At 38.0% G+C, this 27,987-nt stretch overlaps 2 protein-coding genes across 3 annotated transcripts in view; one reads left to right on the forward strand and one right to left on the reverse strand.

Moving 5' to 3' along the window:
• Positions 1 to 21: 21 nt before the first annotated feature.
• Positions 22 to 27,967, reverse strand: LOC115210659. Of its 2 annotated transcripts, XM_029779315.2 has the most exons (10): positions 27,791 to 27,967; positions 23,211 to 23,334; positions 22,499 to 22,649; positions 20,496 to 20,540; positions 12,193 to 12,276; positions 9,137 to 9,267; positions 8,168 to 8,289; positions 6,102 to 6,282; positions 3,474 to 3,734; positions 22 to 1,138 (listed from the first exon to the last, which is right to left on the reverse strand). In XM_029779315.2, the coding sequence occupies exons 1-10, from the start codon at positions 27,871 to 27,873 to the stop codon at positions 227 to 229; spliced, it is 2,094 nt and encodes a 697-aa protein (XP_029635175.1). In that variant the 5' UTR covers positions 27,874 to 27,967; the 3' UTR covers positions 22 to 226. The 2 variants fall into 2 exon arrangements, with proteins under 2 accessions (XP_029635175.1, XP_029635176.1); XM_029779316.2 differs by lacking the exon at positions 20,496 to 20,540 and having other exon boundaries at positions 27,791 to 27,964.
• The window catches only part of LOC115210660 (kelch domain-containing protein 10), a 36,749-nt gene continuing 27,487 nt past the window's right edge, over positions 18,726 to 27,987 (forward strand). The window contains exon 1 of the mRNA XM_029779318.2: positions 18,726 to 18,730. The gene's annotated coding sequence lies outside the window, so the exon portion shown is untranslated. The remainder of the gene's footprint in view (positions 18,731 to 27,987) is intronic.

The raw sequence follows: 27,987 nt of genomic DNA on the forward strand, positions 1-27,987 counted from the left end.
AATTGAAACATAAACATTGACGAGATTTTATGAAGAATTAAATTTTATATCTTAAAATTGGTTCGGTAACAATTTTGAAGTATACAATGATTCTTGATAAAAGTGAACGAAATGACATTAGTGGAAGCGGAGAATGGTGTTTTAATCAAGATAGTTATACACATTAATTAATTTAGCAAAGACAGACATCCTCATATAAACTGGAGTGAAATATAAAACGTCTGACTTAGTTAGCCCACCGCCATTTCTGTCTTTGAAAGTTCTGTTGATGAGCTTTCTGTGCCATGCGAGTCATCACACCTCTCTGGACAGGAGGATGTGTATTGGGAAAACGGATAGGGGTTCCACTGTTACTCCGGGTCGTCATAGCACCAGTGTGAAGGGGATTATTAACATTGGCTGAACGAGTATTTGCACCAAAATGTGGTGAATCTGGGACATGGCGAGCAGAAGCCATGGCACCAGGGTGGCCAGGTGTGTTTGCACTAGCTGACCGAGTATTTGCGCCTGGAGTTGGTGCATTTGAAACGGTACCAGTGGAACCTGCAGCACCAGAATTAACAGTCTGATGGTTTGGATTTCTATTATTTGGTGTTTTTGGAATGGTCTCAGCTGGAGCAGTTTTCGATGAAAAAGAGCTAGCTGGAACAGTTTTCGTAGAAACAGAGCTAGCTGGAGCAGTTTTCGCAGAAGCAGCGCTAGCTTTAGCTGGAGTCTTTGCAGTTGATGCTGCAGAGGTACTCGCCTTATTTTGTGGGGTCTTTTTAACAACAGTGTTAACATTCGTATTAGAGGTACCTACTGCAGCAGACAAAACTTCATCTAAATTAATTTCAGTTATGTCTGTTGTAGAGAATTCTTTTGCAATGATAGGAGTAAGTAACTGAGCTGTTCTGGTCATTCGTGGTGAAACAGTTGCTGTAGCCTCTGGAGATTTCTGCAGGGACGAACTCGCTTTTGGAGATGTGGTTTTCTTTGATGATTTAGATGGTGAAAGTAAAGACTTCCGTGGTTGTGGGTCTTTCACGGAAGAGTCTGTTTCGTCTACAATAAAACTTGATTTTGGAGGAGGCTGCTGAGGTGATGACCACATGCTGAGTAGGTTACGCACATGACGCAGTTGACAGAAAGGAGATGTCTAGAAATACATAAAAAGAAAACAACAGTTTGATATTTTAGAATGAAAAAGGAAAATAACATCATCATCATCATTGTTTAGCATCCATCTTCCATGCTATCATGGGTGGGACAGTTCCACAAGAGATGGCCAGGCCGAAGCCTGCACCAGACTTCTGTTAACTGAAGTATAAAACTAAAACATATAACTGAGAATGAGGAGACGAGCTGGCAGAATCGTTAGCATGCAGGGCGAAATGCTTAGCAGTATATCGTCTGCCGCTACGTTTTGAGTTCAAATTCCGTCGAGGTCGACTTTGCCTTTCATCCTTTCGGGGTCAATAAATTAAGTACCAGTTACGCACTGGGGTCCATGTAATCGACTTAATCCTTTTGTCTGTCCCCTCTATGTTTAGCCCCTTGTGGGCAATAAAGAAATAAGAATGAGGAGGTAGACAGACATAGCAAAGTATGTTTTAGTAGTACATGGGACTAGTAGTATGGTGGACAGAGACTTAGCATAAGGGATTGATAAGGTTGACAAACACTCAGTAAATGGGGTTAGATGTGATAGACAAAGACTTAGCAAAAAGGGGCTGAATGTAGTACACAAACACTTAATAAAATGGGTTACGTACAGTAAGGCAGAAACTTAGTTAATGGTCAAGAGGCAGATAGTAACTTAGTGAATTTGTGTGTGATATATGTGTTTTACTGAAACTGCTACTCAGAGTTTCATGTAACTGAATACCAGAATATCATGAGTATTTTGAATAATACTATGGTTTATAAATGTTTGTGAATGTTAAAATGATAACTGTTTAGCAACTCATCAAATAAACATTTAAACCTGATTGGACAGAGCATTATTACTTTTTCGAAACGATGAGAATCTGTTGGATGAAAACAACTGGCCATATCGGAAAAACATAAATTGCCTTATGTATGTGGAAATAATAAACTCAAAGGAAAAAAAAAGTCCCTTTAGAAATCAATAGTACAAGCAAAATAGGTATATAGGTGCAGGAGTGGCTGTGTGGTAAGTAGCTTGCTTATGAACCACATGGCTCCAGGTTCAGTCCCACAGCGCGGCACCTTGGGCAAGTGTTTTCTACCATAGCTTTGGGCTGACCAAAGCCTTGTGAGTGGATTTAGTAGACGGAAACTGAAAGAAGCCCATCGTATATATGTATGTATGTGTGTGTGTATATGTTTGTGTGTCTGTTTGTCCCCACAACATTGCTTGACAACTGATGCTGGTGTGTTTACGTCCCCGTAACTTAGTGGCTCGGCAAAAGAGACCGATAGACTAAGTACTAGGCTTCCAAAGAATAAGTCCTGGGGTCGATTTGCTCGACTAAAAGGCGGTGCTCCAGCATGGCCACAGTCAAATGACTGAAACAAGTAAAAAGAGTAAAGAGAGTATATGAGATAAAAATTAAAACTGAAGTTAAAAGTTAAGACATAAGCAAATAAGTATCACACACACGAAAAAAGTATAAAATAAAAGCAAAATTAAATAAGTAAGATTACCGTAAAGAAAGAAAGGTGAAGTTGCAGACATGGTAGAAAAACGAATACATAGAGGCAAAAAACGAAGTGGGGGTGGAGAGAGAAAAAGGGAAGAAACCAGAGTATTGTTCAGTGACTCATGACGACCAGTTCCATGAAACTCATTTGTGCAGCCTTTATATTGCATATTGTAGTTGTGATACCTGTGCCAGTGGGACGTAAAAGGCACCATCCGAACGTGGCTGATGCCAGCGCCGCCTCGACTGGCTTCCATGCCGGTGGCACATAAAAAGCACCAACCGATCGTGGCCATTGCCAACCTCCCCTGGCACGTAAAAAGCACCCACTACACCCACGGAGTGGTTGGTGTTAGGAAGGGCATCCAGCTGTAGAAATACTGCCAGATCAGACTGGTGCAGTCTCCTGGCTTCCCAGACCCTGGTTGAACCGGCCAACCCATGCTAGCATGGAAAAATTACAAAAAAGAAGAAAAATATCTATTCATTTTATAATTTCTGCTAAGGTGTCCCATCCCAGTGGTACGTAAAAAGCACCAACCGATCGTGGCCATTTCCAGCCTCCCCTGGCACTTGTGCCGGTGGCATGTAAAAAGCACCCACTACACTCACGGAGTGGTTGGCGTTAGGAAGGGCAGCCAGCTGTAGAAATACTGCCAGATCAGACTGGAGCCTGGCGCAGCCTCCTGGCTTCCCAGACCCCGGTCGAACCATCCAACCCATGCTAGCATGGAAAACAGACGTTAAACGATGATGATGATATTATAACCTAATGAAATAAAATCAAGATTATCAAATAAAAATATTCCCACTAGTGACATGGCTTACCTTTTCAGGACTGGTGGAATCACAGATACCAAAATATTCTGCCAGGATAATACAAATCTCAGCCCAGGCAACTATTTTCTTCTTTGAAGGTGAGTCCTGATCAGCATGTACTGAGACAACTCCTGAAGTACATTTTTCCACTGCATCATTTAACAGGTTCAATTCCATTTCTAGCACCTCTGCAGTTTGGCATGATTCAATGTTCACCCAGGGACACCAGTTGCGGTGCTCTGAAACAGGGTCTAAGCTATCTTTAATACTCTGAAATAGAATTTTTAAAAATTTATGTATAGACACAGGCAAAGCTATGTGGTTAGAAAGTTCACTTCATAACTATGTGGTTTCAGGTTCAATCCCACACTGCAATGCTCTTGGTAACAGCCTTCTACAATGACCCAGGTCCACCAATGCCTTATGAGTGGATCTGGTTAAGGTCCACCTATTGTGTATGTGTATGCATGCATATGCCTTTATTTTTGTACCCCCACCACACAACTGCTTAGCAGCCAGTGTTGGTTTGTTTATGTCTCATCACTTAGAAGTTCGGCAGAATAAGTACTAGATTTCAAAAAAGGTACTGAGGTCAACTTGATTGACAACACCCATCAAAGTAGTGCCCCAGCATGGTCACATTCTAATGACTGAAACAAGTAAAAGAATGAAATATAAAAAAATATAAATAATGAAAGAAAAGAAAAACAAATGTGACATAAAACTTGAAACTCCTACAAGAGATATAGTCTTCACCAGTAAAATATTTTACACAACTTCTTTATAAGTATTGAGATACAATCAACAATCCTATTTCATAACAGTGTAGGAAAAAGTGTAACTAACTATACAACACTGACTTAAGATGTAGTGGTCATTAGTTGGGAAGGACAGAACTATATGACACTGGTTTTAGAGATAGTGGTAAGTGGTGTGTGAGTGTATATATATATATATAGGCGCAGGAGTGGCTGTGTGGTAAGTAGCTTGTTTACCAACCACATGGTTCCAGGTTCAGTCCCATTGCATGGCACCTTGGGCAAGTGTCTTCTACTTTAGCCTCGGGCCAACCAAAGCCTTGTGAGTGGATTTGGTAGACGGAAACTGAAAGAAGCCCGTCGTATATATGTATACATATATATGCGTGTGTGTGTTTGTCCCCCTAGCATTGCCTGACAACCGATGCTGATGTGTTTATGTCCCCATTACTTAGCGGTTCGGCAAAAGAGACCGATAGAAGTACTGGGCCTACAAAAGAATAAGTCCCGGGGTCGAGCTGCTCGATTAAAGGCGGTGCTCTAGCATGGCCGCAGTCAAATGACTGAAACAAGTAAAAGAGAGAGTATATATATATATATATATACAGATATATATATATACCAAGGCCTATTCTCCAATTTTTAGGAAGGGATAACCACAAGACACACACCAAGCATTCCATTCATTTTCCAGCTCAAAGAGGCAAGCTCTGTCCTGTGCTCAGGTTAGGGCATAGAACACAACTCCCAAATTCACTCATCTGTCCACTAATGCTCTCCAAGCTTTCCTATCATTTATAAACTCTCTTGCCTTTCTCACTCCAACACCTCTAACCACCAAAGCTTTCCTCACTCCATCCATCCATCCAAACCGAGGTCTGCCTCTGGTTATGTTGCCTACCACTTCTCCCTTCATCACCCTCTTTGCCATCTACTCTTCATCCATCTGTTTAATGTCCATTTTCGATGCTGGTATGGGTTAGACGGTCTGAGAGAAGCTGACCAGGCTTCAACTGTCTGTTTTGGCATAGTTTCTATGGCTAGATACCCTTCCTAATGCCAACCATTTTACAAAGTGTACTGGGTGCTTTTTACATGCCACCATCATGGAGGCTTTTACATGGCACCAGCACAATTACATTTCACCCAGTACCAGCACGAGTGCATCCTGTGTGGTAGCAGCACTTGTAAGACAAAGACTTCTCAGCTGTAAAGGACATGTGGCAATGTTTTCAAGTTTGAGTTAATGGTTAAAGAAGAAACTTTAAAACTATTTCAACATAACTTTACTACTGCCATTTGATTTCTTTTGTTTGGTTTTATAGCCCATCGCTCCCTATGGTGGATAGAGCATTGAGGAATTTTTCATCACTGTCCTTGACTTAAGGCTGCCCTAAAGCTTTCTACTCCCAGTTCTTGTTGGTGTTGAACTGTCATTGATGCTTCCCTAACTTTGCTTCTTTCTAAATAGGACTTTACACAAACCCATTTTTACTTCTGGGAGCTGGTCCATTTCAGTTCTGGCCTCTATCCTTTGATCTGTCCAACAGGGGAAAACCTACCAGGAACTTGAACTCTGCTGGTTTAGCTCACAGGGTCAATGAGACATACAAGCCACTACACTGCAATGAGGATAGGACCTTGTAGAAGGCTGCCACATGTGAATACACAGTAAATCATCACTGATAAACAACATTATAGCAGCAATTATGAAATCTGTTACCACTTCCAAATATTAAGATCCCTTAAATGGGACCAAACCAATGATTAGCATCTGATCCCTTCAGTCTAAACAGTAAATCCTAGTAGCATCAGTAAACAGTAACAAACAACATAGAACGCATCAAATTATAGAAAGTTTACAATAACTGATACTCACAAGTTTAATGCGCTTCTCATTCACAGTATTATTAGATTTCTTTCTTTTCCTTGTATGTGGTGTCTCTGGTGCTTTTGTGAATACATGCCCATTTAAATTAGGTGAAGATGCAACCCGAACATAATTCCACAACGCAATATGACGCTGGCAGTACTTGCAGATAATCACATCATTATTCTGGCTGTTAATACAAAGAGAGTAATTTTTAAACCAAAGGGACTTTCCCTGGATGAAATATTGCTGCCAAAAAGCATTTAAACAAAACATACATTAACTATGTGACATCAATAATGTTTACATTGTTAGAGCTGCTGCTAAATCGAAATTTAATTTCATCATCATCATCATCATTTAGCATCCGTTTTCCTAGCTAGCATGGGTTGGACGGTTTAACTGGGGTCTGTGAAGCCGGAAGGCTTCATCAGGCCCAGTCTGATTTGGCAGTGTTTCTACGGCTGGATGCCCTTCCTAACGCCAACCACTCCGCGAGTGTAGTGGGTGTTTTTTACGTGCCACCTGCACAGGTGCCAGACAGAGCTGGCACAACAGCCACGAACGGATGGTGCTTTTACGTGTCACCGGCACGGGGCCAGCCGAGGCTGGCAACGAACACGAGCGGATGGTGCTTTTACGTGCCACCGACACGGGGCCAGACAGAGCTGGCAAACGGCCACAAACGGACGGTGCTTTTACGTGTCACCGGCACGGGGGCCAGCCAATGCGTGTGTGTATGTGTTTTCATGTGCATGTCTGCATATATATATATACATGTGCCACTGTATAGTGGTTGGTGTTAGGAAGGGCATCCAGCCATAGAAACCATGCCACAAGAGATCCTATATTTTTGTAGTCTCCATTTCATTTTTCAAAAACCAATTTATTTGTACTTATCCGGTTCTGATCTACAGCGGATTTCATCTTGGTGCCGCCAACTATCAATCTCTGGTCAAGTCAACTTGCAGTTATTTGGCAATCCTGCATCAAGTCATAATTTCTCTTTAATTACTTTTAAGCTGAGTGGAAGGAGACAAAGACTCCTAACTTTTTAGACATGACACAGATAATATATCCAGCAGGGCCAACATAACTAAAGACCAACAGACATCAACTGATAGCTTGTAAGGCAACACAAAGTTTGTAACAGTCTATATTGGTTTATCGTATCAATATTGTTAATCTAAAACTCAGTTGGGTTATTTACACTGAATGCCTAGCACTTATCAACCTTCCAATTTGCCATTCTGATTTTAAAAAAAAGAAGCATTCTGAACAATTTAAGTTGGAAATAACAGGCTCAGTGACTGGACTTTGGATAGTTGTCTATCAAAACTGTACCACTGATTAAACTTCAGAGCATGTTCCATCTCCTATTCTTAAATTAGATATTATAAGCATTTTTATTTCTTGCTTTTTAATAATTAGGAAGAGAATTTGTTAGTCACTTAGTACAAGCAAGATAGGCTACACTATTAATGTCCAACAGAGCAATCTGCCCTCCCTTGGATTGACATTCATAATCATAAATAACTCATGGAGTTGTTGGCATTAGGAAGGGCATCCAGCTGTAGAAACACTGCCAGATCAGACTGGAGCCTGGTGCAGCCTCCTGGCTTCCCAGACCCCGGTCGAATCATCCAACCCATGCTAGCATGGAAAACGGACGTTAAATGAAGATGATGATGATGAACTCACAACCATTGTTTTTCTTGTCTCCATCTCAAATTACTGTTTAAAATGTTTAATAATAATATTTGCACTGAAATCTCTCATATTAAGCTTATGTATAGTTGTTACAACATTAGCTAGACAGGTAACTACATGTTGCTCAACCTACTAGAAATAACAGCCAAATTACCTACAAGAGTAGTTACATCTTACCATTTAAAAAAACGGAAGGGTACATTGTAGAATTAAATAAACTGTCTGAAAATATGACGAGATAGCTAAAACACAATTTATGTATCTATTGTTATTGCCTTTTTCCACAAAAATTGAAGGAAAAACTTGTAAAAGTAATGAGTAATAGTAATCTTATTCAACAGTAATAAATAGATAGGAGAACTAACCTTGTTGACCACCCACACACAGCAAGTGGTAATAATTTGTTGAAGTTAGGTTTTAAATCAGATTCTATGAATTTGGCTTCAAAGATTTCACACAACTTATTCCAAAAGTTTGGTAAGAGTACCTACAAAGAGAAAGAAATATCAAGAAACCATTGAAGAAACAAATATTGTGGACAGCTTGCTGACAACATACAGATACATTATAGCACTCAACAGAATGATGTTGTTGTTCTAGTAGTAGTAGTAGTAGTAGTAGTGGTGGTGGTGGTGGTGCACTAGTATGACCACAAGAACAATAATGTGTAAAATCTGTTAAGGACGAACAAGGATCTATGTTGAAGATATAAAGATTTCCCACAGTAGGCGTAGGAGTGGCTGTGTGGTAAGTAGCTTGCTAACCAGTCCCACTGTGTGGCTTCTTGGGCAAGTGTCTTCTGCTATAGCCCCGGGCCGACCAATGCCTTGTGAGTGGATTTGGTAGACGGAAACTGAAAGACGCCTGTCGTATATATATATATATATATATATATATGTATGTGTGTTTCTGTGTTTGTCCCCCTAGCATTGCCTGACAACCGATGCTGGTGTGTTTACGTCCCCGTCACTTAGCGGTTCGGCAAAAGAGACCGATAGAATAAGTACTGGGCTTCCAAAGAATAAGTTCCGGTGTCGATTTGCTCGGCTAAAGGCGATGCTCCAGCATGGCCGCAGTCAAATGACTGAAACAAGTAAAAGAGAAAAGAGTAAAGAGTACTGTTCAGTTATGGAGGAATTAAGGCAGTCAGTATATAACTAATCTTGGTAGATTGTCAGAGGAATTAGAAGCCATCAACTACATGACTAGGAAAGCAACTAATGTAATATGTCAGAGCAATTCTGAAGATGTTTTTGTCTAACCCATTCTAACATGACAAAGACAGACATAAAATGAAGGATATTTAAAAAGGGAAATCAAATAGAGACATTTACCTCCTCGTTACATTTGTCCATGTTGATGTTCGGCAATCTCTCTTCGGTCAATTTGACTAGTTTGTTGATTCTGTTGGAAAACCCTTGAATTACTTTGTCTTTGTTGTGACAGTTAATCATTGAATAATATTCTATAGAAAGAAAAAAAAAAAAAAAGAAAAAATAAAGCGTTCCATGTTTAGCTCTAAGAATGATTGCAACAGTGAAATCAGATCTACCAGTAGAGAGACAATACTTCAGATTAGAGCAGAGATATTAGTTCTGCAAATACAGAAGTGGTACTTGTAATTATTTCAATGATATCAGATTAACCAATATAGTAGTGTGATGTGCAAGTAGAACCAGGGTAGCTAGCATAACAATACTAATCATAAATAATTTATGATTTATATGTGTGATATCAGATTTCCCAATATAGAAGTGATTATAGCTGAGAAAGTACTTCTACTGCTATTTAGTAGTGGGACAAATTACATCAATAAATAATAAATATATGCATTGCCAGGAAACATTACTAAGTCAACATACAAAAAATAAATGTTTTTTTTCTCACTAACTCCAACTGTAGATTAAGGAAATCTTAGAAAATAAGTGGAAGAGACTATAGTACTTAAACAGCACTTAAAAATACATTCTTTACAAGCAATTGTAAAAGTAAATCCTCAACCTTTAACATCCATACTCCATGCTGGCATAGGATGGATGGTTTGTCACAAACTGACTAGCCAGAGGTCTGTGCCAAGCTCCTAAGTCTACTGTAACAAGGTTTCTATAACTGGATGCCCTTCTTAATGCCAACCACTGAACAGAGCATACTCCCCTTACAGAGTGGGTGTAGAACTGAGAGAAGTGGCTTATCATCATCCTCATCCTCATTTAACGTCCACTTTCCATGCTAGCATGGGTTGGACATTTTGACTGAGGTCTGGCAAACGAGATGGCTGCACCAGACTCCAATCTGATCTGGCAGAGTTTCTACAGCTGGATGCCCTTCCAAATGCCAACCACTCCGAGAGTGTAGTGGATGTTTTTACGTGCCACCAGCACAAGGGAAAGTCAGGCGGTACTGGCAACGGCCACACTCAAATAGTGCTTTTTATGTGCCACCTGCACAGGAGCCAGTCCAGCAGCACTGGCAAAGGCCTCGCTCGAACGTTTTTTTTTTAATTTAATTAATGTAATATTAAATTAAATCTTTATATATAAAAGTAAGTTGTGTGTCTGTCTCCTACGATTTAGATTCCTAACTACTCCCACATTTTGCGGTGCAGTTTAACCAAAACCGGGTATCTTATTGTCGTGATTCATATCGAGCCCTTCTGGGTATTAGCACGCGTCTATGATGAGTCAACGATTTAAAAAAAAATTCACCATAATTTTTTTTTCCATTTTTAATGCATTTTTTTGCTATTTTTTGGCTATAACTCTCTAAAAATGTTTATATAGTTATTTCCCTTACAAACCCGAGCAACACTGCTAGTACAAGATAAACCTTACATAGATTTGTCAAATCATAAGAAAATGATGCCAAGGGATTAAATACAAAGCGATTACTCTTGTAAAATTTTGAGAAGTTATTAAGACACTCCAATCAGAAGTATCTTTTATACCATTACTCTTTTCCAATAACTCATTAACGCAGACTGGACTTGATTGGTTTCACCCTTTAGTGCTCAGATTACACTGTTAAATGTAATAATTTTTCACTCAGATTGTTTTGAATTAATCATGCATTATCTTATAGCTTTTAAGTTTCAATGATGTGACTGTTTATTTTTAGAATGTCGATGAAGGTTAGGTGTGAGAGGCTAGATATGGCCAGTTTGAATATAAAACATGTGGAATATCTGGGCCAGATATGGCCGGTTTAAACACTAAAGGGTTAAGCATCAATGTTTAGATCTCAATACAGGTATAGTCTTGATTAATTTAAAATTACCATTCCCACCACAAGAAGTATGATAGTGCTTTCTTGATGAATATAACCTTAACAGTGCATATGTAAATAAACCAAACTAAGCTAGTTAAAGACATGCGTTTTCACCAATGACAGGAAACAACAATAGTGATAAGACATGAACCACAAATACATTAGGTTTAACCCTTGCCAGAACTGACCTCACCTGTGCTGGTCTCATGTAAAAAGCACTCAGTCCACTCTGTGGAGTAATTGGTATTAGGAAGAGCATCCAGTTGTAAAAACCATGTCAAAACAGACACTGAAACCTGGTGCAGTCTTTTGCCTAGCCAGCCTCTGTCAGACCATCCAACCCATGCCAGCATGGAAAGCAGATGTTAATAATGATGATGATGATGATCTATACATAATGCAAGGATATTGTAGATAAGCCAGTTACTGCAGTATTCATTCTGAGATAACATCTCTTACGAACATGCTGTATTAAAAACACAATATCCATAACGTATGTCATCTCAGGACAAATACCTCTAGAAGAGGCCTATCAACAGTGTATATACATTAAGTATAATATGGGGCGGGGCAGAAAAGTTCCTGGCTTTGGGTAAAAGAAAATACAGGAGGACCAGTTAATTATGATTTTATTCAACATATTCCCCACTCTGATTCACACACTTACTGCAGTGGCCCTTTAGTTTTTCTAAGCACTGCAAATGATCTCAGAAGTTGGGCCTCTAACCAGGCCTTTCACGATACCCTTAAAGCCAATAACTTTCCAGCACCCCACACATACACACATATATGTATATGGAGGAGGGGGCAAAAAGTTCCTGGCTTTAGGTAAAAGAAAATACAGGACGATCAGTTAATTGATTTTATTCAACACAATCACCACTCAGATTCACACACTTATTACAGTGGTCCTTCAGATTTTCTAAGCCCTGTAAAAGAACTCAGAAGGGTGGGCCTCCAACCAGGCCTTTTGCAATACCTTAAAAGTCAGGAACATTACAGCACCTCCCTCGTACATAAATGGCTATCACAAATACATTTCTTGGTAACCTTATACTCTAATAATTCAACAGGAAATGACAAGCCTCTAAACAAAGACAAGGATAATCAAATATAATTTCCCAACCTGGACTAGGATTAGATGACCAAGGACACAGTGGTTCATGAGACGTAACCAGGGATTTCTTTAGCTTCTTACAGAATTCTTTATCTGAAAGATGAATACAAACGCAAATCATAAAATACATCAACATAGCTAGGTGCAGAGGGAATGTTAGAATTCATAATCCACAGTTTTCTTTGCATGTATAATTTATACCTATTTCTTTATTACCCACAAGGGGCTAAACACAGAGGACAGACATAGGTATTAAGTCGATTACATTGACCCCAGTACTTAATTTATCGACCCCCGAAAGGATGAAAGGCAAAGTCGACCTCGGCGGAATTCGAACTTAGAACGTAACAACAGACGAAATGCCGCTAAGCATTTCGCCCAGCGCGCTAACGTGCCTGCCAGCTCACCGCCTTAGTATGTATAATTTATACCACTATTATTATTTAACATCTATTTTCCATGCTGGTAGAGGATTTGGAGGAGTTGTTATTGCTCAAATTATCAATAAAAAAAAGAAAATGCAGTGTGCACACTGGAAGAAACAGATGCATAGGGAGGAAAATACATGCACACACTGACATACATACTCATTAGTGAATATGCATGCACAAATACACAAACAAAACATGCACACACATATACACACACACACTTGTGTGACATACCAACCCACTATATATATCATACTTATATAAGTATGCTGGTATACTTATATAAATACACACATATGTGTGTGTGTGTGTGTATATCCCTCGCTCTCTCTTTCGGAGAGGCACAAGCACCTACACGTACACACACGGCAGTAACTTCCACCTACCGAATTCAATCACAAAGCTCCGGTCAGCTATATATATATATATATATATATATATATATATATTTCTTTATTGCCCACAAGGGGCTAAACATAGGGGGGACAAACAAGGACAGACAAACGGATTAAGTCGATTACATCGACCCCAGTGCGCAACTGGTACTTTATTCATCGACTCCGAAAAGATGAAAGGCAAAGTTGACCTCGGCGGAATTTGAACTCACAACGTAACGACAGACGAAATACCGCTACGCATTTCGCCCGGCATGCTAACGTTTCTGCCAGCTCGCCGCCTTTTATATATACATATATATACATATATATTATTCAACTACGGTAGCAGTTGAATGATACTCTTAAGGCTGCAATTTCCCCACACATAGCTTCTTTGAGAGCTTGCAGCTAATTCAGTTCTTAACTAAACTGAAAACTGTTAACATTTTTGAAGAGGATAGGTCCCTTGCTACATTTTGGCATAAAAAAAATTGAGATTTGACCCAATAGAAAAAAGTTTATATCAAAATTTGTAGCAACATTATAGGAGAGTAAGTAATGCCACCAATCAAGTTTAGATCTAAATAACTTCTTATATTTTAGAAGCAAAATATTTTTATCTTAGCTTCAATGATAGGAGAAAGCATGAAGAATTTCAGTTTTGTTCCCATGCAACAAAAATTTGTATCAAAAAATTTGTAAGGTAAATATCATTCAAAAAATATAAGGCAAAAAATTGGATTAGAGTATAATTAACTTTTTTATTTTAAAAACAAATTATATTTTAATTAAGCTTAAATGATAGAGCTAAATTTGAGGAATTTCAAGGTATCAATCTCATGCAATGAAGTTTTAAAAGAAAACAGTTATGAGTGTTTGTTTCTCTAATTTGAGGGTGATAATATAGTTCTATACGTTTTTATGAATATAGTTTTATAAGGGGACTTTTAATATATGTCACTGGCATCAGTGAGGCATAGCCTGGAAAAAACATGGATTACATGTTAAAATGTGAGCAAAAAAAATAATATTCTTAAAATTATAAACCTGGAAAATTACAGGACAAGTTATTACACTTGGAAAAGTTCAGGACAACTTATTACATCTTGTAAAGTACAGAACAAGAAAAACTTTTACTTAAAATATTGCAGCTAAGGATAAAATCTGAATATTAAAGATTATTTGATTTTAATTTACAAAGTAATATTATAATTAAAAAAAGGTACCATCATTTTGTTAAAACATTGACATACTAGAATACTTAAAAAATGAGAGCCAGAAGTACCAATATAGCTAAAGTTTTATGCAAAGTAGAATAGTATATATTGTAGGCAAATTCCTTATGTAAAAAATAGGTATTGTGTCAAGACTTGGCAATAACCCAAGCAAATTTTACTGTGAATTTGTTGTTATAGGTAGATTTTACTGTAATATATAACTAATTTTTGTATTATTCTATTTATTGTACTAATTAATTATGTACTACTATTATCTTTTATAACCTAATTTCAAATTTATAATTATTAATTAATAATTTTAAAAAATGAATTTTTTTAAAGTGCAAAAAATATTTTGAGTTATTTTATATTTTTAATAGAAGTAACAAGTAATAACAAATAGAAATAACTTGTAATAAAATTTTTAGTTTTGATAAAAGCCAATATTTTCTAAATCTAAATATTTCATTTGAAATTTTATCCTAAGCTGCAATATTTTAAGTAAAAATTTTCTTGTTCTGTACTTCAGCAGATGTAATAAGTTGTCCTGAACTTTTCCAAGTGTAATAACTTGTCCTGTAATTTTCCAGGTTTATAATCTTAATATTATTTCTCTTGCTTGCATTTTTCCATGTAATATTTATATTATCAATGGCTCACCAGTTCCACAGGATTGGAGAGATACTATACAGATTTTACTGTACAATGAAAAAGGTGTCGAGTCCAACCATGTCACCTTGCTTGCTATATATTTCCTTATACTTATTGACTAGATATTTGCAAGACTTTTTATTGAATCAAATGCTAACATACATAATATACACATGCTACATCTTTGTCTAAGAGTCTCTGTGTAGATTCAGATCTGGTGCAGGCACCACCACAAATATGGTCTTTAGTGTCAGACAGCTACAGAAGTACAAATAGACACTCCCTCTTTACTAAGTTTTCATTGACGCAACAAAAGCTTTTGACAAGGTGTATACAAATGCAATGGAGAATCTTGAGGAAGTTTTGGTGCCCACATCAGTTTGTTGATATGTTTGCCAAAATATACTTTGGTATGAAGGCTTACTCTAACTCAGATGGTGCTATGTCAGAACTGATTCCAGTCGACTATTGTATTAAACTGGATGATATATCTGTACAATGAGACTGAGACAGTAGCTCCAAGCCTACACCTAAGCATACATACTACAATCACCAAACATGGATATAAAGATAGTACATGAACGAATGTTATATATGCACACATACACAAAAGACAGTTTTAAAATGCATACACTCCCCTACACTTAAGCGCATATGTACAGATGCACATAAATGCACTCACGGAAGCATGCATGAGCACACATATACACCAATGGATGTTTAGATAAATGGAGAGAAGTTAATTAAAAATAATAAAATGTTAACTTACAAATATAAGTATATAAATAGCAAAGCGAATAAAGGTAAATGGAAAGTTAAAAAAGAATAGAAATAGCTTAATAAGGACATTTAAGGATATGGAAAATTAATAAATAACATGTGAATGTAAAATACATGTAAATATACGCACACACACATATATATATATATATGTATAAATGAATATTATATAGATTTGTATGTTAGTAAGGTAAATGTTGGCAATGAGTATAGCGAAGAACTCTGGATAGAAGTAGGGGTTCACCAAGGATCAGCTCCGTCTTATTCATTATAGTCCTCCAGGCAATAACAGAAGAATTCAAGACGAGCTGTCCCTGGGAGCTCCTCTATGCTGATGACCTTGCTCTCATAGCAGAATCACTACCAGAACTAGAAGAAATTTCAGGTGTAGAAGCAAAGTTTAGAGAAGGGCCTTAGAGTCAATGTTGCAAAAACCAAAGTCCTAGTAAGCAGGAAGGTGAACACATCACAAACTCCTTCAGGTAGATGGCCCTGCTCAATCTGTAGAAAAGGTGTAGGTAGAAACTCCATAAGCTGCACCCAGTATAAGCTATGGATGCATGAGAGGTGCAGCAACATCAAAGGAAGGTTAATTGGGAAGATAGCTTTTGTGTGTGGCAAATACACAGGGGCAGTAAACACTGCAGATGCTCAGAAAACTGATTCCATCACATGTCAGGGAAGAAAATAGAAGTAGTTGATAGCGTCCGCTACCTAGGTGACCAAGTCTGTATTTGGGGTGGATGCTCAGAGAGCATTGCCACTAGAATAAGAATAGCCTCGGCAAAGTTCAGATAGCTCCTACCTCTACTGGTGACGAAGGGCCTCTTGCTCAGAGTGAAAGGTAGATTGTATGATGCATGTGTGTGAACTGCCATGCTTCACGGCAATGAAACAAGGGCCGTGACTACTGAAGACGTATGTAGGCTTGAAAGAAATGAAACTAGTATGATCCACTGGATGTGTAATGCCAGTGTGCACACAGGACAGAGTGTAAGTGCCCCGAGAAAAATGTTGGACATAAGAAGCATCAGATGTGGTATGCAAGAGAGGCAACTGTGCTGGTACGGTCCTGTGCTATGTATGGATGAGGAGAGCTGTGTGAAGAAGTGTCACTCCCTAACAGTGGAAGGAACTCGTGGAAGAGGGAGACTCAGGAAGACATGGGATGAGGTGGTGAAGCATGACCTTTGAACGTTGGGCCTCACAGAGGCAATGATGAAAGACCGAGACCTCTGGAGATATGCTGTGATTGAGAAGACCAGGCAAGGGAAGTGAGATCACAGCCATAGCCTACACCAGTATCGCATAATTAGCCCATTTAAAAAGTACCTTTGAAACGTCGGGCAACATTCCATGCTTGAGGAAACCTAATGAGTCAAGTAAATTAAAATCAAATCACAATCAAATGGAAATTGTAGTTATGGGCATTACCAGTGCTGGTGGTACACGATAAGTACCATTCATTCATGCATGAGTCACTGCCAGAGCCACCTGACTGACCCCCACCCCCATAAAAAGCACCATCCAAACATGATCAATGTCAGCCCCCTGCCCCAACTGGCTCATGTGCCAGTGTCTGGTGCAGCCTCCTGGCTTGCCAGTCTCCAGTCAAACTGTCCAACGCATGCCAGCATGGAAAACAGACATTAAACGATGATGATGATGAATATAGATATGCACAAACCCACAAGAGCTTACATGCATACGTGTGTGCAGACACATGTATACATGAGTAAATATACTAAATAACATACATGTAGGAATATGGGGACATACTTGTGCACACATACATTCTCACATGTATAAACACGTGGGTGAAAAACAATAGCAAGACTTTATACCATAAATATAGTGACATAAACTAAATTAAAATCTAAAGACTAAAGCTAAATCCTTCAGTGTGGTGAGGGATGTAGGACTAACATGCCAACCATTCTTCACATTTAAGGACCACACAGTCAACTTTACTTGCAAATCTCTGAAGTTTTTCTAGCTACTATAGTTTCAAGGCATCCTCCTCCACAGCTGATTAAGTTCCTGGGTAACAGAAGATATCAACCACATTTATGGAACATTCTGGACATTGAACAGAATTGATTTTAGTGCTGCCCTGATTGCTAAATACCCCTGTACATCTGACACATACAAAGTCTATATTTACAGTCAGTCTGCTTGTGATCCCAGTATATTTCTTGTGCACTCATAGTTCACACCATCTTTTTTGTATATCAAGCATGGCCATTTCCCTGATAGCAGTACGGTACTGTCTTTTCCTACTTACAAAAACTTTAACCATTACCAAATTTACTTTACTCCTGATTTCTAGGCTTTGTATCCACAAATGGAATTTTTCTCTAAGCCTTCCCGGACTTTGCTACAAAGACAAGACCATTGGTATAAACTAGTTCACATGAACAGCTGGATTTTCAACTTTTCCTAAATCTGTTATAACTTGGAGGATGAGAATGGAGGATAAGTGGGATGAGAATGGAGCTATGATGAACACCTACATCACTGAATGTCTGCTTTCCATGCTGGCATAGGTTGGATGGTTTGACAGGAGCTGGCTAGGCAGAAGACTGTACCATGCTTTGCTGTCTGTTTTGGCATGGTTTTTATGGCCAGATGCCCTTGTAACACCAACCATTCCACAGAGTGGACTGAGTGCTTTATACATTGCACCAGCACAAGCGAGGTCAGTTTTGTCAGGTTTTTTTTTACAGCTGGATGCCCTTCCAAATGCCAACCACTTCACAGTATGGACTGGATGCTTTTTATATGACACCAGCATTGGCAGGGTCACCAAGTAACAAGAGATCCTTTAAGAAAGGAAGAGGAGGCATTGGAGGAGGTGATCTTGTGCCAGATGATGAAAGATTACATTGTGACAGTGGACAGAAACAGGTGTCTTGCTGTAGAGAAGATAGTTATAGAGAGGGAGAGAGAGAACGAGCACAATAAATTCCTCACTGATGCCAGTGTTAATTGCCACTTTACTAACTGCATCTCTATACAGGATTTGAACTTCTCTCAAAAGTCATTCATCTCTATGTACTTTTCCTAAAGCCTACCAGACTACAAAATCATGGTAACTTGTCAAAAGCCTTCTCCAGATCAATAAATTCTAGATATAGAGACTTACTAAGAGCTAAACACTCCTTGCAGTTGGTGGTAATTAACATTATATTGTAGGTGCAGGCATGGTTCCTGGTTCGGTCTCACTGCATGGCACCTTGGACAAGGATCTTCTGTTACAGCTCTAGGTTGGCCAAAGCCATGTGAGTGGATTTGGTAGATGGAAACTGAAGGAAGCCTAATGTGTATGTGTGGATAATGGTGAGGCACAGACCACAAATCATGCCCAGGCCAAGGGCCGTGTGGAGTGGTGTATGCTGACAGAAATGTTAAGAAATTCGACGGAAGAGTCAGAGACAGTGCAGGAGAATTCGAGGGCAGGATAGAAGGAAACAAAGGAGTCTAGACAGTGATGGGAGAATGAGGATATGCTGATACAGTTATCGATACAATGACCATGTAGCTTGAGAGTGGGACCAATGAGTTGTGAGAATATCTGGGCCTTAACATATCCAACAAATAGGTTTGCATAGTTGGGGCCTATTCTCATTCATGGAGGTGAAGGAAGGACACCACTTACATGATGGTGATGTCCATTTACAACTATCATGCAATGAAGAGAGAAGGAGACAGTAGCACACATATACACACCAGGCTTCTTTCAGTTTCCTCCTTCCACATCAACTCTCAAGGCCTTGATCAGCAGAAGACAACTGCCCAATGTACCAGGCAGTGGGATTAAACCCACAATCATACAGTTGGGAATCAATTTTCTTACCACAGAGCTACACCTGCACCTATTACACACACACACACACACTTCTGATCCAACAGCAAAATCTCATTATTGCTTTCAGTTTCACTTTCGGATGTTGGTCACAATGCTCCAGGCTCATTGCTAAATACTACAAAACATGGCTAGTAAAATTATTAATACTTTGTATGATCTTACGCCATACAGAGCGACGGCATTCTCCCCCCCCCCACTCGGAAACTTTGGAGAGTGTTTGTGGATGGATGAGTGAAGTGATGTTGCTCAAAAGGGTACAGAACCAGCATGATGCAACAGGGGTAAACTAGCATATGCAGTCGGGCCCTGCTGCTGATATCGGGGTTTGCTTTCCATGCCTTGACCCGAGCATAGGACAGAGCTCACCTGAGCTGGAAAATGAATTGAATACCGGGTGTGTGTCTTGTTGTGACTACCCACTCCTATAGGGAACAGGCCTTGGTAAATAAAAAAAATTTTTTTTTAATGATTTTGTTTATATTTTCTGCATTATATGTTTACCAGTTTATACATTACTTCATGATGTACACTGGTTCCAAATTTTGGCACAAGGCCAGCAATTTCAGGGGAGGGAGTAAGTTGATTACATTGACCCCAGTATTCAACTGGTACTTATTTTATCAACCCTGAAAGGATGAAAGGCAAAGTCGGCCCCAGCAGAATTTGAACTCGCAACATAAAGACAGATGAAATGGCACTTAGCATTTTCCCCAGCGTACTGATGGTTCTGCCCGCTCCTCACCTTTTTCTTGACGTATATTAATATATTTAGGTCCAGTGGTTGCAGTTTTGCTGAGAGAGGGAGCTACTGATGCTTTTTAATGGGTTGTTAGTATGGGATGCATTTTATGACTCTTTTTATTTCTTTTGCCAATTGGGAATAAGAGTTATCATTCCTGACAAAAACCAAAAATGGTTAAAAAGGGGGTCTTTGATCCATACAACAAAACATTCCAACAATAATAAAAATATTAACTCTCCACCTTACCATGCATGTAGTGTTTAATTGAACGTTTTCTTTTTCGTTTTTTCACTGAAAATACCCGGAAAATATATATCATCATCATCATCATTTTTACATTCAATTTTCCATACTAGCATAGATTAAACAAAATGTTTTGAGCCAGTATTTCATGAATGGTTGCCCTTCCTGATGCCAACCCTTTCAGTTGCTTTCTATGAGCAGAGATATATGAACAAACACACATGTATGTATAATGTCTTGTTACATATATGTATATGTATGTATATGTGCGTGTCCATATTTGTGTGTATTATTCTTTTATTTGTTTGTCATTTGGCTGTGGCCATGCTGGAGCCCCGCCTTTAGTCAAGCAAATTGACCCTAGGACTTATTTTTTGTAAGCCTAGTACTTATTCTATCAGTCTCTTTTGCCAAACCACTACATTATGGGGTCGTAAACACCCTTGCATCAGTTGTCAAGCGATGTTGGGGTGGGGGGACAAATACAGACACACAAACATATACATACATTATGACGGGCTGCTTTCAGTTTCTGCCTGCCAAATCCACCCACAAGGCTTTGGTCAGCCCGAGGCTTTAGTATTAGACACTTGCCCAAGGAGCCACGCAGTGGGAATGAACCCAGAACCATGTGGTTGGTAAAGCAAGCTGCTTACCACACAGCCACTCCTGTGCCCTTTATGCATATTTGTAGTGAACATATGTGTGTGTGTGTGTTTGCTTGTGAGTTTATGTTTTGAGATTGCTTACATACTTTAGCAAACATCAGTATCAGTAGATGTGCCATTGTTTAAATCTACCATAAAAGCATGTTCTGCCCATTGAGTAATTTCATTGAGTATAACACCAGGGATACAAGGAAGGGATGGGCAAAAGAAGGGCATCCAACTCAAGAAAACTGCCTTAAGTATTGTTCAATCTATGCCAATATGGAAAAAGGGGATGCAATATGATAATGATGATCATGATGATGATGATTTATATTTATATACATGAGCGTATGTGTGTATATTTGCACATGTAGGTGTACATATGTTGTGTGTGTAAAATATATGCATGTGTGCGTGCGTGTGCATGCATGCATACATGCCATATAGAAGTAGGTTTCGAATGTATATTTAGAAGGCACAGAGAGTACAACTAGATGTTAAGAAATGTATGTCTAGAGTTTTGGCGTGGAGGTGCAATGGCCCAGCGGTTAGGGCAGCGGATTCACTGTCGGAGGATCACGGTTTCGATTCCCAGACCAGGCGTTGTGTGTGTTTATTGAGCGAAAACACCTAAAGCTCCACGAGGCTCAGGCAGGGGGTGGTGGCAACCCCTGTTGTACTCTTTCGCCCAAACTTTCTCCCACTCTCTCTTCCTGTTTCTTGAGTAACGCTGCGATGGACTGGCGTCCCGTCCAGCTTAAGGGGGAACACATACACCATAGACACCGGAAAACCGGGGCCATGAGCCTGGCTAGGCTTGAAAAGGGCGCATAAAAAAAATAGAGTTTTGGCATGTACTCCTAGAGAGTGTAGTGTGTACAATACAGAATGTGGGGTGTACATAGAGAAGGCAGTGTGTATATCAAGACGCTGTAGAGCACTTGCGGAGTGCATATCAATAAGATAAGGAGTGTGGAGGTTGTGCAGTGTACATCAATAAATCTTGCAGTGTTCACCGAAAGGAGGTGGAGTATACCACTACACAATGCGAAGGGAACCACTAGAGAGCATGGAGTGTATATCAAGAGGGTGTGGATTGTACATTGAGAAAATGTAGGGTGTGCATCTAGAGACTGCATACTGTACACTGTGGGATTGTGGAGAGTACATACTAAGTGCTACAATTTTTTTTTTATACTTTGTTTAGAAGTGGAAATGCTATGAACAAAGCAATGAATGATAATGAAATAAATGTTTCGCAAAATATAAAAACAACTAAGAAAACAAAACATTAATTGCTGGTAAATTCACATGATATGAAATGAAATTAAATAAATTAGAAATTTGCATTCTTACATGATTCTTGTTTGGAAGAAGCTGGCAACTTGGCACAGAGAGCAGCTCTGCAACAAACACAGTGTAGCATATCAACATCGGTGTTCTGCCAACCATATCGTGCACAGATCATTGGTGATAAAGACAGGGGTTTAGCAAACCAAGTCCGAACCTTTGCTCAAGTTAAGGAAAAGAAATACGGCATTTAAGGTGAAAAGAAAAAGGGAAAAACATAGGATAGATGAGCCAACAAAGCGGCCTCTAAAACGACTTGACTTCCTAGAAATAGCAAGCGTTCTTCAAACTGATGGTGGCCAGCAGGCCAAAACTTCAAAGTAACTGTTACCCATCTTATAAAAGTTTAATAAACATGTAGTCTTCTAAAATTATCGAGTAATCTTTCAGTTTAGTATTGAACTTCACATAAAAACTATATACACACACATGTACATATTTAAGCCCATAGTTATAGTACAAAACACTATCCCAAGATGCTACTCAGTAGAACTGAAACCATGTGGTTGAGAAGCAAATGTCTTAAGCATATAGCCATGCTGTGCCTTTTGTGTATATATAGATCCTAACACAACATATTAATATTCACATTTAGAACAACCATTCTACATAAACAGATGTAAAACAAAGAAAATAAAAGTGCTACTTTGTATCAGGTGATAACAATACAAAGTAATATGATTCAAATTTCTCATACAAAACTATGATTAAAGGATACAGTATATGACCCAACTCTGTTTAAATATTTTGCTTTATTCCGAGGATCGTTTGGTGTTTGGTCTTTAGAGGTATGGTTCACATCATCACCATCACTATCATTGTCAATCACAATATCTGGCGAACTACAACAAAATAAAAGAGCATTAATCTTTTAGCATTTAAACCAGCCATATCCAGCCTAAGTATTTTACCTGTTTTATGTTCAAACCAACCACATCTTACTGATGCCCTACAATACTGTTCTAAAAAAAAAAAAACAATTGCAATAAAAATTTCAAAGTCATGAGATAATGCATGAGTAACTGAAAACAATGTGAATAGATAAGCATTACATTTGACCAAAAAAATCTGAATGCTAAAGGGTTAACAACAGCATGCATATAAATGTAGCACAACAATATTTGACATTTTCTTTTAAAACTAAGGTCTCAAACATTTCACTTGACTATTGTGAAACAAAACTAGAAAAACTCCAAACTGAGAACATTGCTCGTAAATAAATCATCTACCTTTCATTACTGAACTCCCTACCATTCAAATTGGTTCCCTTGAGCCATAATGAATAATGAAAAGCAACTTGTTAGTATCAGACCCCCACCCCAGTTCAATATAAAGCAACAAGTCATTCATGAAATTTTTCTTTGTGTACATGCATGCATGAGATAATCTGTCTCAGCAAAAATTATTTAGTAAAGCTTGTATATTTAGATAAGTTTGAATGTTGCTGTAGGAAGATGAGGATAATAGCAATCAGAGTCCTTTATTGAAAAGAGGAACAAGAAAGTTGCATACAGCTGACTAAAAAAGTGAGTGGATGACGGTGGTGAAATTATAAACAAGTGTCAAGATTAAAGAGACTATTAATTCTGAGGAGAATTTTTATTTTCTTTCTTATTTGCTTTCTTTTACTCTAACATACTGGAAGCACTGGGTAATATACTGGTGGAGTTGCCCTTCATTTTAGCATAGAGTACTTTCTCATTAAACCAATTAATCTTCAGTTACCTCTTTGATTGCCTCAGTTATTTCAGCTCTGAATTCAGACATAAAGATTGAAGTTGAAGGACTGTTAATGATAGTTGGATCTAACAATCATTTGAAAAAGATAACTACCAATGAAGTTGTTATGTTGTTAGTTTATTGGTTGCTTTGGAAGTCTGAAAAGTACCAATGGGCACTACTCTTCCTCCTAACAAAGTGATAAAGAAAAAAAATTAATAATTTTCCCAAAATAATTCCAATTATTTGTTGAATAGAAATAGACAGTTTTTTTGATGAGAAAAAGGACTATTGTTTATTTATTTCATTGTATTCACTGCTCCATCATTACAAAAATACAAAGGAGAGAGATCTATTTTCCAAAGTCTCTGCTAGTTTCACTGAATTATGGCAGTGGTTGAAAGTTATGTGCTGCTGCTAATATACTGAAGATACAAACTAAATGTGTTGTTATACGTAGCAACTGTTTCCTTATTATTAATACAAGGAGAGCAAATCTCTCATAAGTTTTCTGCTATCTATAAAAAGAAGTTAATAGTTTCTGTTGTGGTGATAGACATTAACACAAGTGTGTTTAACCCTTTTGTTACAGTATTTATCTTGAGATGCTCTGTGTTTCTTTCAATTACTTTAAATATAACAAAGAATTTAGTAAAATAACTTAGTTATCATTCAGATAGTGCTAGTAACATAAATTGTGACTAAGGTTTGGTGGAAGATTTTAATTTAAAACTATGAAAACAAGACATTTGTACTCAGAGCCAGAGCCAGTTTCAGCTGGGTTGGAAACAAAAGGGTTAAAAGATGGACTCATCGGAACGTTTATCGCTGATGATAACAGAGGTATTTTGGGAGTCTCACATGACCAGTAACAGATGTCGCATGAAGACATTGCTTTACCTTAACTTGACAGCATTCACCCAGGGTGGTTTGAGTTAGCTTCATTCATCCTCAATGCTGTATTTCTCACAAATGCCAACCAGGCCTGGAGATTTGAGGCTAACGACTGCGTGATCTCCAACCACTCCTTATTCCAGCGGCGACCGCCGTAGATGTGGGGGGGCCTAGGTTGGGTTCCAGATCAGCCTCGACTGTCATCAGCCAGGTTTTTCGTTGTCCTCAACTTCATTAACTCATATATCCAAACATTAAGATATAAAAGTTCAAAGTTAACTCTACCAAATACATGTATTTCTTTCACCAACTTTCCTTGATGATTGTTGTTATCTAACACAACAGCAACATTTATTGAGCAGATACCTATAGCATGTCAAATGACAAATATAGAGTTCCAAGTACCCTAGCATCTATCTGCCATAAGATCACACTGCATAATAAGGCATGTAATGGCTGTTATGTTGCTATTTAGCCCTAAGTTAGCAGAACAATGAAAAGCATTCAAACCATGACCCTCTTATGTTCCTTAACGTGCCTCAGACTACTTTATCCAATATGTACTTCTCTTTTTAAGATGGATGTGATTTGAGGTAGATCTGACTGCTTTTTCAAGTGACTGGAAATCTTATTTTCTCCACTGTCTGTAGTAGAGGTAAATGAGAGTATCTAAGGGATTGCAACAGTTGCACCTCAGGTGACGTGTACACTACAATGGTGAACTAAGTTAATGAGATCATTGATATTGCTGCTATTATTCTTGTGTAAAAGTATTTTTTAATATTTGTATAGACATATGTGGAACAAATAGTGTTGTAGTGATGTTCTAGGTGTTGTAGATTGTGAAATAGATAAACATGTTCTGATATCAAATTCCAGCCAATCTGGCTTGGGTTTTTTCCACTCCGTAGATCAATAAAATAAGTACTATACTAGGTAAGGGTAAAGATCTCCCTTTGGTCATGAATGACCCTGGGATTGCACCTAGAAAGTTAAGGAACAAATTCGGGCAAGGTTGTTTATGGAAGACCAGCAGTCGCCCATGCATACCAGCTTCCCCTCTCCACGTCACTGATGCTATCCAAGGATGAGGCAAAGGCCGATACAGTTTGCCACCAGTGGTGTCGCAACTCATTTTTACAGCTGAGTGGACTGGGGCAACGTGAAATAAAGTGTCTTGCTAAAGAACACAACACCCCCCCCCCCAGTCCGGGAATCAGACTCATTACCTCATGATTGTGAACCCAGTGCTCTAACCACTGAGCTATGCGCCTTCAGTACTATACTAATAATATATAATTTGAATCTACTGTGCTCCCTACCATTCAAATTGGTTCCCTTGAGCCACAATGAATAATGAAAATTAACTCGTTAGTATCGGACCCCCACCCCAGTTCAATATAAAATTCTTTCTGATTATTTTTTAAAAGGTGGCTGTAGAGAGCTGAGTGAATAACTTATTGAATTTATATCCGACTGAAAATCAAAGACCTGAAATATTCAGCAAACAAAACGTAAAATGTTTGTTTAGTATTTATCCACTTTCACACAACAATGTAATACCATATACTTCGTTTATATAACATGATATGACACCCTCAACACAGGGGTTAGTTATATCACCACACAGTCATTGCATTTAATTTTATAAAAAGTTGAAGTTCATCAATTAACTGTAACACTAGTCTTGTCTTATTCTTAATTGTATTTCGCTTATGTGACTGAATTCTTCAGTATCTGATAGTAAATTGAACATTCACTTTAGATTTTAGCCGTGACCATCGATAATTCAACACACATACATACATATATATACAAACACACAATCAGGTGTTATACATAAATATATTGAATAGTTACAGGCATTAAAATTAACAAGATTTCATAAAATAAATGATTATGCAGTGATAACTTAATCTACGACTTACTTACAGTATCCCATTTATGACATTTCCAATTAACCCATTCTTCAATTAATTATAATTAAATAAGAACAACTATTTTGATGAGAAATTCATAAAAGGACTATTGATCATACAACAGTTCGGATTCATGAAAAGCAAATATGTACTTAAATTTGAATTAAATGATATCATATAATTTTTCTCCTCTGCTTGATTTTAGAGACAGGATGCATTAAATAGGTTAAAGGAAACTTTAAGAAATATGTTCAAATCGAAATAGAAAATAATATATCCTTGAAACAGAACTCAGTTATAATATCTTTTTTAATAGAGTATTTATAAAGATTATAGATATGAATGTTTCAGAATTATTGTGAATGAAAAACACAAGAATATTGACGTTATTACAATAAAAACAATGTATTTCGGTGGTTTCTTTCCTTTTAATTGAAACTTTACGAGATTATTTGAGAAAGACGTCATTAAGAAAACAGTTCAAACGCTTCAAATAGTTTCTCTAGGGATAGTTATGAAAATCAAAATATTATCCCATTTGGGTTTGATTCGATTTGAGTTATGAAAAACAAATACTATTTACAAAGATTCCACTAAATAAACCAACGTTAAATTTACCCCGGAAGTTGTGAATTTGAATTAATGTTGCAAGATCTGACGTCGAGAGAGAATCAAAATACCAGTTGTTGGCTATTTTTAAACAGGGAACCGTAAAAATAAAACTGATAATTTAATTAGATTATCATTATTTTTTGAATTTACTTACATTTTCGGGCATTTACCGACACCTGTCGATATAAACGACGAGAGTAGATTTTTCACATCGACTCTTCCTGACATGTTGGCCATTTTTGTTCATCGACAAATGGAGGTTGTTAGGCGGTGTTCGTTCGTTATAGTTATCTTGTATATAATATTCCGTCACAGGTCACCAAAAACTAACATCTCTAACGATAAACATTT

Source organism: Octopus sinensis, linkage group LG4 (assembly GCF_006345805.1).
Source record: "Octopus sinensis linkage group LG4, ASM634580v1, whole genome shotgun sequence".
NCBI classification, from domain to species: Eukaryota; Metazoa; Mollusca; class Cephalopoda; order Octopoda; family Octopodidae; genus Octopus; species Octopus sinensis.

What these genes read in the sequence shown, in the direction of transcription:
- LOC115210659 (XM_029779315.2), bottom strand. Translation starts at nt 27,873, where the DNA reads ATGGCCAACATGTCAGGAAGAGTCGATGTGAAAAATCTACTCTCGTCG. An exon ending in AATTAAACACTACATGCATG is followed by an intron (nt 12,277 to 20,495) that starts GTAAGGTGGAGA and finishes TTCATCTTTCAG; the next exon opens with ATAAAGAATTCTGTAAGAAG. An exon ending in GTCATCTAATCCTAGTCCAG is followed by an intron (nt 9,268 to 12,192) that starts GTTGGGAAATTA and finishes TTCTTTCTATAG; the next exon opens with AATATTATTCAATGATTAAC.